The sequence below is a fragment of the Pongo pygmaeus genome, chromosome 19 (assembly GCF_028885625.2).
Source record: "Pongo pygmaeus isolate AG05252 chromosome 19, NHGRI_mPonPyg2-v2.0_pri, whole genome shotgun sequence".
Classification (NCBI taxonomy): Eukaryota; Metazoa; Chordata; class Mammalia; order Primates; family Hominidae; genus Pongo; species Pongo pygmaeus.
Window position 1 is genome coordinate 46,059,476 of NC_072392.2, and position 15,473 is coordinate 46,074,948.

The 15,473-nt window shown below is 38.3% G+C and overlaps 1 protein-coding gene across 2 annotated transcripts in view; it reads left to right on the forward strand.

The window, feature by feature from the left end:
* EFCAB5 (EF-hand calcium binding domain 5) overlaps positions 1-15,473 on the forward strand; it is a 183,751-nt gene that overhangs the window by 81,041 nt on the left and 87,237 nt on the right. For both annotated transcript variants that reach the window (XM_054458178.2, XM_054458180.2), the window contains exon 8: positions 14,814-14,969. In XM_054458178.2, coding sequence (XP_054314153.2) covers positions 14,814-14,969 — 156 coding nt within the window. The remainder of the gene's footprint in view (positions 1-14,813; positions 14,970-15,473) is intronic.

A 15,473-nucleotide genomic window follows, 5' to 3' on the forward strand; every position in this document is an offset into this window, starting at 1 on the left:
TTTTAAATGAGATAGGATGAGGAATTTTTGAAACACAGATAAATACAAAACAATAGAATAACAGCCAGCCACAGTGGCTCATACCTATAATCCCAGCACTTTGGGAGGCTTAGGTGGGAGGATCTCTTGAGCCCCAGGAGTTTGAGACCAGCCTGGGCAACATAGGAAGACCTGTCTCTACAAAAAATTTAAAAATTAGCCTGGCACAATGGCACGCACCTTTAGTCCCAGCTACTCAAGAGGTTGAGGTGGGAGTATCGCTTGAGCCTGGGAGGTTGCAGCTGTAGTGAGCCGTGATCATGCCACTGCACTCCAGCCTGGGTGACAGGGTGAGAACTTGTCTCAAAAAAAGAAAAAAAAAACCAATCCAAAAACCAAACAAACAAAAAAACACAAAAAAAATAGAATAACAATATGCATATTACCATCACCCAGAATTAAATCTTGTTACTTTGGCATATTTTTCTAAGGAAAATTATTCAATTTTGTAAAAGTGATACAGGACCATTAAAAAGAATCCAAACAACACATAAAAGTACAAAGATGAGAATTTTTAAATCATCATAAATTTCTTAGGTGAACATCAAAACAGGTTTATATACTATGCCACTACAGATAGATGGGTACATAGCAAGTAGATGACCATAAATAGTTACAAGCATTTGATTACTTAGAAAATAAAAATATAATTGTACTTGACTCCAACAGAGGAAAAAGACACTAAAGTGAAAATAAGGGAATTACTGAAATTAAACATACCTTCACAAAATTTATTCTAAAGACATTCTAAGAAATAATTATACATATCTGTATATCTCTATAGTGATATATATCACAAAAGAGTGCAGTCATTTTTTAAAACCACATATTTTAATTTTGGAAATAACAATTGATATCCTACTATAAAAGATGAGAGTATTTAATATTTTCTTATATCTTTCTATCTTTTTGTCTGTTTCCCAGTTTTAGTTATTTTATAATTTTTATTTTATCCAGATTTACACTATTCACCTTCTTTTCTGTAATTACAATTGCCATAGTTGATTAATCTTAAATCAATATTTAAGTGGCTCCAAGGCTCATTTCCTGTCCTTTTACAATGTGTTTTGCTATTCCCAAATTATTTATTTTGATTCATCTCTTACTTGGCTGAATTTATTGTAGTTTTTTAAAGAAGATCACATGGGTGCTATATTTTCTGAGTTCTTATATATTGAGAATGTCTGCCTACATAGTGCCTTTATACCTAAACCATACCTTGGATGGTATACTGTAATAGGGTCACTTTTTTTTCACCTAAAACAACATAAGCATTGCTTAATTGTTTCCTGGTATTGAATGTTGTGGAGAAGTCTGATGTCAGTGTTGTTTTTTTTTCTTCATTCATTTTAATTAGTTCAAAAAATATTTTATTGATTACCAGGCATTGTTCTATGTTCTGTTATTAAAACATTGGAAAAAAAGAAAACAGAAAACAGAAAAGTCAGTGTCTTCCTGTTGCTTATTTTGTAGATGACTTGGTTGTTAGCTGGGATACCTTGAAGTTCACCCTCAAAATTAAAGAGTTTAAGTAGAATTGTCTTGGTATAGAGCATTTTGTTTTAAAAATGTATTGAATATGGTGTGATCTTTTGATTTTTATTGTTTTTTTTTTCATTTCAGGAACATTTTCTCATGTCTTTGAATACATCTTATATTCTATTTTTGGACTGCCTACATTAGAGAAACCAAATATCCTTGTGTAGGATTAGATTTGTTCTTTCTAATTTTATTAACTTTCTTGTCTTTTCACCTGAATTCACTGTGATAATCTAAACCTTTCTCTCTGTCAATAATTCCATTTTATGATGCTTGCGCTTTTAAATTTTGATGCTCAATTTGGCTACTTACACCTAAACTCTACCATTTTATCTCATTCTGCTGTTTCATCAGCTTGTCTTTGAGTTCTTGTCATGTTGAATCTGTGTTCCTATTAAGTTGTTCTACAGCTTAAAGCAATGGTGAGGAACTTGTTTTGTTTTTTAGCTATTTTTTGCTAGATTGAGTTTATCTATTTGCTTTTATTCTCCCCGTGTTGTTTGCACAGTTGCCACAATCCTATGTTACTTCTTTTTGTAGTCCTTGTGCTTGCATGGTCCTGCCCTAATTTCTATTTATTCTGGTATGGTATGGATGCTTTCTTGACTTTCTTCCTAGCCTGACACCAGTTTGTTTTCACTTTGAATCTTCAGTTTAGAGGCTTGACATTTCCTTTTCTGGTGACTCTTCTGATTCCTCCTGTTAGAGTAAGACAGGAAGAGAAGAGGAAAGTGCCTCTGGAACAAATGCAGTCTTTGTAAGCATGCCTGGGCTTTGTACTCTCTTTTATTCCATCCATTTATTCATTTATTTATTCAATAAATATGTTTGCTCTTATTTATAATGAACATTCTGATAAATACCAAGTTGAAGAGTTTCCCTCTATGCTTAATTTAATTGAGTGTTTTTAAAGCAAAAATTGATTTTGAGTATTATCAAAAGGCTTATTTTATTTATTGAGTAATCATATGATTATATTGATTTATTCTATTAATATAATGAATTATATCAACAAATTCCCAAATATTGAACCATCCCTCTCTCCTTCTCTTTCTTTTTATTTTTTTGACATGGAGTTTCACTCTTGTCGCCCAGGCTGGAGTGCAGTGGTGCGATCTCAGCTCACTGCAACCTCCGCCTTCCTGGTCCAAGCAATTCTCCAGCCTCAGCATCCTCAGTAGCTGGGATTACAAGTGCCTGCCATCACACCTGAGTAGAGACGGGGTTTTCCCATATTGGCCAGGCCGGTCTCAAACTCCTGACCTCAGGTGATCCACACACCTCAGCCTCCCAAAGTGCTAGGATTACAGGCGTGAGCCACTGTGCCCAGCCCATCCCTCTGTTTCTAGAATAAGCCTCAGTCATGCATATTTTAGAAGAATTCCTAAAATCAGTCTTTTAATTCTCAGTTGTAGCTTTTGTTCTTCATCTATTGTTCAGTGCCTCTATTTAGTTTAATTTATTTTTATCAACATTTTTAATTGACAAATTATAATACATGTATTTATGTACAATGCGATGTTTATATATATAAAATGTAGAATGATTAAATCAAGCTAATTAACATATTCATCATCTCACATCATTTTTAAAGATTTCACATATGTGAAATCGTGTTGTATTTGTCTTTCTGTATTTGGCTTATTTCACTTAGCATAATGTCTTCCAAGTTTATCCATGTTGTCACAAATGACAGCATTTCCTTCTTTTTTAAGGCCAAATTATATTCCATTGTGTATATACACCACATTTAATCTACTCATTGTTAATGAATACTTAGGTGGTTCCATATATTGGCTATTGTGAATAATGTTGCAAAGAATATTAGAGTACAGATTTCTTTTTGGCATAGTCTCTATTTAGTTAAAAATTGTGTTATAATTGTTATTTCTAAGAATATTTTCCTTCTTTTGGCTTAGTTTAAGTTGGATTTTACCTATGCACTATTCTTTTTTTTTTTTTTTTTTTTTTTGAGACAGAGTCTCTCTCTGTTGCCCAGGCTGGCATGCAATGGCATGATCTCGATTCACTGCAACTTCTGCCTTCCGGGTTCAAGCAATTCTCCTGCCTCAGCCTCCCGAGTAGCTGGGATTACAGGCGTGTGCCACCATGCACAGCTAATTTTTGTATTTTTAGTAGAGGCCAAGTTGGCCAGGCTGGTCTCAAACTCCTGACCTCATGTGACCCACCCGCCTCAGCCTCCCTAAGTGATGGGATTACAGGCATGAGCCACTGCGCCTGGCCCACCTATGCGCTATTCTTAAAGTCTGTAGTATGTAGTCTTGTTTACAATTATATTCTGAGACCCTATGAAGAGACATCCCAAAATAATATGAATTCATCTTTCATGTGATGGCAGTTGACTGTCAACCTCCACAGCAGGCTCAAGCCTGACCTTCCAATAAGGTGACTGTGAACCAATGCAATTAAATTTTTTGGACCCCATTGTGGTCACTTTTTAATGTGTGTGCCAGCTGTTGGGGTTACAGAGGTAAGTGAGGAGACAAACAGGCAAATAATTACAAATTATTGTAATAAAGTTTACACTAGAAGATATCAGCATGTCAGAGGAGGAACATTAACAGAGTAGGTGAGCCAAGATGTCTCAGATAATATATATAGCTGGGTCTTAATATATATATATAGCTGGACAGATGTAGGAAAGGCAGAAAGGTTTTCCAGGAAGGAACAACATGTAAAAAGACATAAAGGTCTGAAAGAGTATGGTTTGTCTACATGGTAGGAAATAATCTTTTTTTTTACTAGGATGTAAGGAATATGGCTGGGGAAGGATGAGAAATAAGAGAGGAAAGTTAGGTTGGAACTCCATCTACAAAGGTATTATATAGAATGCTAATGAGTTTATATAAGTACTATTAGGTATATATCACCCTTACCCCATTTTCTCCTTTGTGTCATTTTTATATATATAATATATAAATGTTTAATAAATATGATATATATGTAAATATATTATATAAATATTTTTACATTTATATAAAATATAAGCATGTATTTGTGTGTTGTTATATATAATATAATGTTTATTAAATATTTATATATAAATATATAATACATGTATATAAAACAACACACAAATGAGAAAATGGAGTATATACATTATTTGTTTTATATATATAAACAAATATAATTTTGTTTTAATGGATGGCTTGAGCTAATTAATATTAGTTTTCCTGAAATTTCCCACCTCCTCTTCTTGAAGTGCAAACAGCCACAATCAGACACTTTCATTTTAAAGAAGAGCTGTTACCTGAACAGAAACAAGAAAGTATTTCTTACATAGAAATATTTATTGAAAGTTTTTAGTTATCTCACCAACAAATCATTGGGCCATCCCATATGACATAGAAGTAGTGTTTGGAGCACTTGCTTTCAAAGAGATTGCTTTAAAGCTATCTTATCAGTACTCATTTAACGAAACTGGAAGATAATGTAATAATAAATATTGGGCTTGAAGTAGAGATGTTACACACAGGTGCCGCCTAGTGGAGATACTATGTCATACAATTGCCCCTCAGATCATTAGTAAAGAGCAATGTAATTAGTACTCAGGATGGAGTATGGAGACAACTGAGTCACTGAGTAATAATTAATATAGAGAAAAAGAGAAATGGAGAGAATGTCACAGATGCCTTCATGTTCCTATCATTTTCCTAGCATATCTGTTTTCTGATGGATAAATGAACAGGTGATAATCTCTTTGTTGACTGTGACCTCTCTCACTTTTCATCTGTTTTATCATAGTAAATGAAGACCCAAAGTAACTACTTTAGAATGTTTACTTCTGGTCTCTTAGTTATTAAGAAAATAAAAAATATTTACTCAATACAGTAATGCGTTGTTGTATGGGAGTGTGTCTGTAGGTATATGCAGGAATTTATTTCCCCGTCTGAGGGTTGGAGACACATGTGTGCACAGACATACTGGATTGGACTAGGGTAGAACCAGAGAAGGAGAGGATCAAAATATTAGCAAATTAAGGACACACGCAGGCACGCACACATGCACGCGCACACAAACACACACATACAATTACAAAGCAATGTACAGACAGCAATGAACAGATGCAAACGTTATAAACTAGTATATTCATTGCTGCTGAGGGATGCATAGCAGAAGAAAAGTGAGACGTCAGCAGGGTGGGTTAAGTGTAGGAAACTCGTCTGGTGGTCATGAGTTTTAATTTTCTTCCACCTTCCACTTTGTTTCCTTACTTCAGAAAGAACCTTAAGAACAATGTTTTCAACATTCATATACTGACGGAAACAATGTAAAAGGTAGAATATACTGGTTTATCTTGTTTTGTTTTATAAGTCAAGGGTTTAGGAATATGTTTTAGGACTATATCAGGTTTGTTTTAAATTATCAGAACACTTTGATCCCCAAAAGACAACTCATTCCAGGAGAGACAAAACTTAACAATTTGTATCACTTTTAACACTGGTGCTGAGTTCCCTATACAAGTTTGAAAAGACATAGAAGTCTTAGCCCTTAGATTTCAGTGGCCTTCCATTAGAAAAACGAATTGCATTGTCTTGTGTTCAGGCCAAGAGTATGCAGGTGTTGTTAGGCGGATCCTTTCTGAAATTCGCATCATTTAATCTTACAGAGGATCTACTCTTTCATTTCATTATATAGTTGGTTAATTTGTTTGCCAACAAAAGAAAACCACTATAAAAGTATATTTGTTTTATTCAAATGTCGTTAATGTAGTTATTAAAAATTTAATTAACTTTTTAGGTAGGAGGGTTCCTTTTATTTCCTGGACTTTTTTTAGTTGTACATGTTCCTCTCATTTTATTGTTCTAACAAGGTCCATACAGAATTCTCTTGGTTTCAACTTCCCATCCTTGATGATAAGAATATTGCTTTCCTTCTAGTATAGAGAGGGCATCTTTCTTTTGTGTTTTAATATTTTTGTAGAAATGGGGTCTTGCTATGTTGCCCAGGCTGGTCTCAAACTCCTGACCTCAAGTGATCCTCCTACTTCAGTCTCCCAGAGTGCTGGGATTTCAGATGTGAACCACTATGCCCAGCGGGAGGCATCTTTCACAAGAAAATTTCATCTTCTGCTTTTAAAAAACAAAAGGAGGTCAGAATGATTTTCTTGTACCTTTTTTTTTTTTTTTTTTTGAGATGGAGTCTGGCTCTGTCGCCCAGGCTGGAGTGCAGTGGCGCAATCTCGGCTCACTGCAAGCTCTGCCTCCCGGGTTCACGCTATTCTCCTGCCTCAGCCTCCCGAGTAGTTGGGACTACAGGCGCTCGCCACCACGCCCAGCTAATTTTTGTATTTTTAGTAGAGACAGGATTTCACCATGTTAGCCAGGATGGTCTCAATCTCCTGACCTCATGATCCGCCCACCTCGGACTCCCAAAGTGCTGGCATTACAGGCGTGAGCCACCACGCCCAGCCACACCAGTCTTTTTATTTTTTATTTTTCAAGCGCCTTTAGCTCGGAAAAATTCTTATGGCAAAGTAGCATATTTGGGGGTGGCATATTCTGAACTTCTTCACATGTATACCATAGAATATGAACTCTCTATATACTTCATTAGGTGTGGTTGTCCCAATGGAATGATGATAGAAAGATGCTGCAGACACAGCTAAAGGCTGTAACATTTCTTTTATGGCAAAGGATACAGATATAGACAGTTTGTTGTATAAAGCAGGATACAATACAGCATATGTCCAAACAGAAGTCTCCCAAAGCTCTCCACAGGGATTATACCATCAGCATGCATCGAGGTATAGGGTGTCAAGCCATCCTGGCTTGCCTGGGACTGAGGAGTTTTCTGGAACATGAAACTTTCTGTGTTAAAACCAGGTTTTTGGTTTCAGGCAAACTGAGGCACTTGGTCACTGGATTTGAGGAGTTTACTTGGCTATACTTACATGCTATCCAGACCTTACTGCCCACCTGATTATTGTGGAGACTCTAGCCCCACGTCTACCTGCTTACCAGGGGCAAGTGAAAACACCCAATACATTCTTGTTTACTATGAGACTATATAAAGCAGAGGTCAGTTTCCCAGGTGCATTCTTCAGTAGACCTGGGCCTCAAGCAGTCTGAGGTCCACTCCTGAATCATACATATAATGGGTTTAAGAATAATTATATGCAAAACTACAAATACTAGAAAGTATGGGATTCAGATATTGACTTTTGATTCTGCTACACTGAGGAACTGTTGTATCCCTTAGCCAGGAGGAATAAGGGCCATGCCTCTGCCTGAATTCTCTTTTTTGGGACCCATTCTGTTCTTGCTCAGTGGTGGTCCACTCTGAGATGGTCACTTCCTTATGGGATTGTTTAATATCAGTCATACAATCTGAGGCCTTCAAACTGATGTGGCTCCAACTTTAAATTTTAAAGAGAAAGGCTTCATCAACTGTACCCAAAGATTCTGTCTTTCCTTTAATATACTCTGCTAAATCCAGGCTGTGCATTTTTCTTACAATGATATTTATCTGAATGGCTTTCCATTCTGTCTCTAGTTCATCTGTATCTTGTATTTTTTGCTTGTTTTGCTCATTTTGTTTTTTATGTGCTTTGAGCTGTAGCATGGAAAGACAGAAAAAATAATCACAGCTTTTGGCAAGGTTGAGGCAGCAGTATGTTGTGAAAATATATGAGAAAACCTTGGGGAGAAATGAGAGAATTCTAAGCCGGGAAAATAGGTGAACTACCCTCCAATTGGATGTGTCTCTTCCTAGGCAGTCTTCAACTATAGGAAACATAAATCAAGGACCTGCCTGATCAGCAAATCCTTATTGGCTGTATTAGTTTGCTAGTGCTGCCATACCAAAGTACCACAGATTGAGAGGTTTAAACAACCGAAATTTAATTCCTCACAATTGTGAAAGTTAGAAGGCTGAGACAAGGTGTTGGCAAGGTTGGTTTCTTCTGAGGGCCTCTCTCATTGGCTTGTAGATGGCTGATTTTTCCCCTTGTCTTCATAGTCTGTACACTCTGTACATGTCTTTAAGTCCAAATTTCCTCTTCTTTAAGAACACTTGTCAGATTAGAGCCCACCCTATTGACCTCATTTTAATTTAATTACCTCTTTAAAGACCCTATCTCCAAATACAGTTATATTTTGAGGTACCGAGGGTTAAGCTGTCAACATATTAATTTTAGGGAGTAAAACTTAGCTTATAACATTACCTAAGCTATCATTCACCATCAGAGGCACATTTTTAATTTGTCATTTTTATTATTACTAGATAATAAATGTGGCCTTTGTTCAATTCATTTATTAAGCAAAGTTTTGAAAAATCAGAAGAGTTAAAAGTATGTTACTGCTTTGTTAAGTACAGATGCTCTTTGACTTATGATGGGATTACATCCTGGTAAATTCATTGTACGTTGAAAATATCTAAGTAAAAAATGCATTTAATTCATCTAACCTACTGAACATCACAGTTAAGCCTAGCCCATCTTAAATGTGCTCAGAACACTTATATTAGCCTACAGTCACAAAATCATCTAACAAAAAGCTTATTTTATAATAAGGTGTTGAGTAGCTCATGTAATTTATTAATTATTATACTGAACATGAAAAACAGAATTGTTGTATAGGTACTCAAAGTACAGTTTCTACTGAATGCATATCACTTTTGTGTCATCATAAAGTGGAAAAATTGTTAAATCGAACCATCATAAGTCAGGAGCTGTGTGTATATAATTAGCACTAATCGTTTTTTTTTTTTTTAAGTTTCCTCCCTAAAACTGGAAAGCTAATTTTCTGCCCACAGGCTGTAGGAACACACCATTTCTTCAGTGATAGATAACAAATATAACCTGAGTACTTCAATATTCTGTACTCCTTGTTTGCACTCCTCATATACTACCAGGGCTTACAAATACCGTTTGGAAGTTAATACCTAAGATAGATAGTTTCCAAACATAGTTTTCTTCCTATTGCTCTTATATCACCCACTTCATCAACTCTTCAGTATGTCTACAATTAAATAAGTATGAATCTGGCCCAGAGCTATAGAATCTTATAATAGCTATTAAATGTGATATTTACCACATTCTCAGCATTAAGTCAGAAAGGAAAATCCCAGAATTCATTACACTGGGACTTAGCACATAGAGATAACTTGACTAAGTACAGTTCAAATGTTTAACATCTCACAGAGATATTAACTGAAGGATATTGGTAATTATATTCTTAAATTAAGCAATCATTCCTTGGAAAGGTATGAAAACACAGAGGCTCCCATCTATTTTCACCTTTTTCTGTTTTTACAAGAGACATTGGCAAACTTCTGTAATTATTTGGAATTTGATTTGTAGTCAATATTGCCAACTGTTAGTCTTTATGCCAGCTAGCCTAAACTTACAGAATAATCAGAATATGCTAACTCAGAAAACCCACAGACTATAGGTCCAGAATATATTTTTTTTCCTTCAGAACTTTCAGGGATGAAAAATCCAGAAGTGTCTCTCAGAAAAAGGTTTGTTTGTTTGTTTTGAGATGGAGTCTTGCTTGCTCTGTTGCCTGGGCTGGAGTGCGATGGTGCAATCTCGGCTCATTGCAACCTCTGCCTCCCGGGTTCAAGCAATTCTCCTGCCTCAGCCTCCTGAGTAGCTGGGATTACAGGCACCCACCATTATGCCGGCTAATTTTTTATTTTTAGTAGAGACGAGGTTTCACCATGTTGGCCAGGATGGTCTTGAACTCCTGACCTCAGGTGATCCGCCCACCTCGGCCTCCCAAGTGCTGGGATTACAGGCGTAAGCCACTGCGCCCAGCCCAGAGGAAGGTTTTTTAACTAATTCTTTTTTTTTTTTTTTTTGAAACAGGGTCCCGCTCTGTTGCCTAGGCTAGAGTGATGTGATCATAGCTCACTGAAACCTTGAACTACTGGGTTCAAGTGATCCTCCCACCTCAGCCTCCTGAGTGGGACTACAAGCATGCACCACCACTCTTGGCTAAATTTTTAAATCTTTTGTAGAGATGAGGTCTTTCTATGTTGCTCAGGCTGGCCTCAAGCTCTTGGCCTCAAGTGATCCTCCTGCTTCAGCCTTTTAAAACTAATTATTGATTCAATAGCATTCCCACAGCCAGAAAACTCATATGGCTTTGAAGTCAATCCCAAACACTTAATTTAAAATTGGTATTCTTCCAAATACCAATTTTTTTTTCAGCATTAGAGGACTGAGCTCCAATGTTGCCAGAAAATGTCAATTATTCAATAATTCTAACTTATGAATAATATAGAAAAATACCTACTAGTCAAGTAAAAAGTCATTAAGGATCAAACAACAGGATCTTAGGATACGGGACTAATTAGGACCAGATACCCCAGATCATGTGGTTCTCAAACTTTAACGAGCATCAGAATCACCTGGGAGGCTTGTTAAACTATAGATTGTTGGGCCCTACTCCCAGAATTTCTGATTCAGTAAATATGGGCTGGGGCTTAAAAATTTGCATTTCTGACAAGTTCTCAGATGATGCTGATGCTGTTGGTCTAGGGATCACACTTTGAGAACCACTGATCTTGTTGGGTTTTCTCCTTCTAAAGTTGTTTATCAGCTAAGAAGACTGTTTATTTAATGAAGAAGATGTTCTTGACCAATTTCTTACCTACCTCAAGGGTAGACAAACACAATGGCTGAAGAGAACTTACTACGTGAAACACCCAGATCGTACATACCATAACTCAGTGAGGTAACTACTACTGCGATACCCATTTCACAAATGAAGGTGCGGGCGCATGGCACAGGACTGGCAGGCAGCTCCACCTGCAGCCCTGGTGCAGGATCCACTGGGTGAAGCCAGCTGGGCTCCTCAGTCTGGTGGGGACGTGGAGAACCTTTATGTCTAGCTCAGGGATTGTAAATACACCAATCGGCACTCTGTATCTAGCTCAAGGTTTATAAATACACCAATCAGCACCCTGTGTCTAGCTCAGGGTTTGTGAATGCACCAATCGATGCTCTGTATCTAGCTACTCTGGTGGGGCCTTGGAGAACCTTTGTGTGGACACTCTGTATCTAGCTAATTGGGTGGGGAGGTGGAGAACCTTTGTGTCTGGCTCAGGGATTGTAAACGCACCAATCAGCGCCCTGTCAAAATAGACCACTCTGCTCTACCAATCAGCAGGATGTGGGTGGGGCCAGATAAGAGAATCAAAGCAGGCTGCCCGAGCCAGCAGTGGCAACCCACTCCGGTCCCTTTCCACATGGTGGAAGCTTTGTTCTTTCGCTCTTTGCAATAAATCTTGGTACTGCTCACTCTTTGGGTCCACGCTGCTTTTATGAGCTGTAACACTCACCGTGAAGGTCTGCAGCTTCACTCCTGAAGCTGGCGAGACCACGAGCCCACCGGGAGGAACGAACAACTCCAGACGCCCTGCCTTAAGAGCTGTAACACTCACCGCGAAGGTCTGCAGCTTCGCTCCTGAGCCAGCGAGACCACGAACACACCAGAAGGAAGAAACTCTGAACACATCCGAACATCAGAAGGAACAAACTCCAGACGCACCACCTTAAAAGCTGTAACACTCACCGCGAGGGTCCGCAGCTTCATTCTTGAAGTCAGTGGGACCAAGAACCCACCAATTCCGGACACAAAGGGACATGAGAACAGGGAGTTGAGCCCAGACAGGCTTCAGAGTGAGTTCTTAACCACTTCCACTACTCTGCTTCCCATGGTAACAGCTAAGAACTTAACTGTGTGCATTGATCCATCAAGAATAATGACAATGATGCTGGGTACAGTGGCTCATGCCTGTAATTTCAGTACTTTGGGAGGCTGAAGCAGGAAGATCACCTGAGCCCAGGAGTTTGAGACCAGTTTGGACAACATAGTGAGACCCTATCTCTACACACACATTTTTTTTTTTTTAATTAGCCAGGTGTGGTGGCTTGCACCTGTAGTCCCAGCAACTCAGGAGGCTGAGGTAGGAGGATTACTTGAGTCTTGTGATCAAGGCTGCAGTGAGCCATGATTGTGCCACTGCACCATTGCACTCCAGCTTGGGCAACAGAGTGAGACCCTGTCTCTAAAAAAATAAAAATAAAAATTATATGTCAATGAAATACGCCAAAAACATGTTCCATTTTAAACAGATTACTAAAGTGGAACATGATTTTTACAAACCATGTTAAATATATGCTAATTACAAGAACCAGAAACCAACCTGAGCTGTACAACTGAATATGAAATGTGCACAATCCAAGGGCTTCAGGAAGAGACTAGAACAAGGACTTGGAAAGTGTTAAGACTGTTTCTCTCTGCTTTCCATTTCATCTGTTTCTCTTCACAACAGGCTTTCCCGGCAGTCTCAGTTCACATGGAGGAATCTGGGCACCCCAAAACTCTTAAATTTACATTTGAAGAGTGGCAAAATACGCTACCCCGAAACATTCCACTTTGGCATAAGGATTACTTTCAGCTAAAGGCACTTGAAAAATAGATACAAGAAGGGCATTCTAATCTCTCTTTTCCTTCCGGAAAATAGGAAGTTAAAATCTCCCGTGTGAGAGATGTCCTCCCTGTATCAGGAGAAAGGAAACATTATTCAACTGCGAGTCTTAGCTGAGAGAATTCTGTACAAACAGACCTTGTTAAAATAATTATTATCTTCCTTTTAGTTTCCCAACATAATTTAGTTACTTTTCCACAATTGCCTCTCTTTGTTCAACCCAATGTATTAATAAAAGCATGTAGTTTTTGCCATTTCTTTGGGTCTTTATTTCTTTATGGCAGCTCCTATGTCACATAAAATTTATATTAAATCTTTATGCCTTTCTCCTGCTAACCTATCTTATGTCAATTTAATTCTTAGGCCCAGCCGAAGACCCTAAGAGAGTAGAGGTAAAGTTTTGCCTCGACTACACATTCACAAATTCATGCCCACTCAGATTAACTGGCTGTTACTCAGTTCTAATCCCCAATTCCTAGTGGAGAGAGTCTGAATGGCCTTAAGTGTTCCCCCTGGTTCAATCATTTATGGCTATGGAAGTGGGGTCATGCAGTATAACTTTGGCTACCTCTGTGCATGAGGCAGGGGAGGAAATCATCAGCCGTGAGCTGAGCTCACACTTTCTTTTTTTGAGACGGAGTCTCGCACTCTGGCCCAGGCTGGAGTGCAGTGGTGCCATCTCGGCTCACTGCAAGCTCCGCCTCCCAGGTTCACGCCATTCTCCTGCCCCAGCCTCCCAAGTGGCTGGGACTACAGGCACCTGCCACCGCACCTGGCTAATTTTTTGTATTTTTAGTAGAGATGGGGTTTCACTGTGTTAGCCAGGATGGTCTCGATCTCCTGACCTTGTGATCCACCTGCCTCGGCCTCCCAAAGTGCTGGGATTACAGGCGTGAGCCACCGCGCCCGGCCGAGCTCACACTTTCAAAGGAGTGCGCTCAGAAATTCTTGCAGTGCTTGATCACTTCTCTCTATCACAGGATGCCTTCTATCTCTTATAGTAAAGTGTAGACCAAGAATGTAATTCGTTCCTGACCTATCAAATTGGCAAAAACCCAGATGCCAATACACACTGATGGTGAGGCTGAGAAGAAATAATCACTCATGCATTAGTGATAGGAGTGCAAAAGGGGGCAAGCCCCATGTCAAACCTACAAAATATTCAGGTGCATTAATCCTCTAAGCTAGAAATTCCACTTCTGAGAATCTACTCAACAGGGATCAAGAGAAATGGCCGAAGAGTATAGATGTTTTCAGTCCCTATACTTTAAAAGAAGATCGTAGACAAAGGATATCTTATTGCAATATCAAAAAACAAAAAGCCACCCATGATCCTTGTCGCTTACACTCCAGTACTTAAATGCAGCCAGTCTTGCAATACACGTGCTTTTATATACCATATACCATAGAAAAACTGCATTCAATTTTTAGAACTTTTAATTTGCAGGTAGCATTTTACAGGCAACTACTGCTATTTCATACCATGAGGAAAGTCTGCCCTATATAATGTTGATGTGATATAGAGGGAAATTGCTCCAAAAATATCTAGTCCCATTGATGTGTGGTATTGGGGACTGCATTAGTTACCTCTCTCTGCATCACAGCTTTTACAGCAGCTAACATGAAAATGCTTCATCTAAGTGATAAGCAAATCATATGGAAACATTTTACAGCCAATGTATTTCATGCACGTTGGCTGAATCCTGGGGAAAATCCAAGTAGAGCATGGTTTTAAGTCAATCGTTTATCCTCTTTTTTTTTTTTCCCTGTAGTACATCTCTTCACATATTAAAGACTTGAAGAGTGAAATGTTTGAGGAACTACTTAAGCACCTTTGCCACTCTGCAGATGAATTCCGGGAGGTCATAAAAGCTGACATGCGGAGGCAGATGTTCGCTGAACTCTTCCTACATTGTGACCACGGGAAGGTGGGTTAAGACATTTAAATAATTGCTTCTTGGCCAGACACTGTGGCTCACGCCTGTAATCCCAACACTTTAGGAGGCTGAGGCTGGTGGATTGCTTGAGCCCAGGAGTTTGAGATCAGCCTGGACAACATGGTGAAACCCCATCTCTACAAAATAGATACAAACTTTACTGAAATATATTTGTTTATGAACCTTATATTTATTTGTTTATATCTCCATGTCCAGAAAGAATTTAAGTAAGCTCACAAGAACAGATAAGATGCAACAACAAAATGTAAACTAAAAGTAGGATGAAAGAAGAAAAAAATAAGAGAGGGGATAGTAAATGAAGCTGGGAACAAAGCCCCAAAATGCATAACATAATGACCTAAATAGTCGTTGTGGGTTGTTTACAAGTTTGGATCTAAGCTTCCTAGCAGTGAATGTGAAAAGGGAAACATGACCAAACACACTATTAACAATGTTTATAAGATAATTACAAACAAGTGCTAAGAAGCCCGGAAA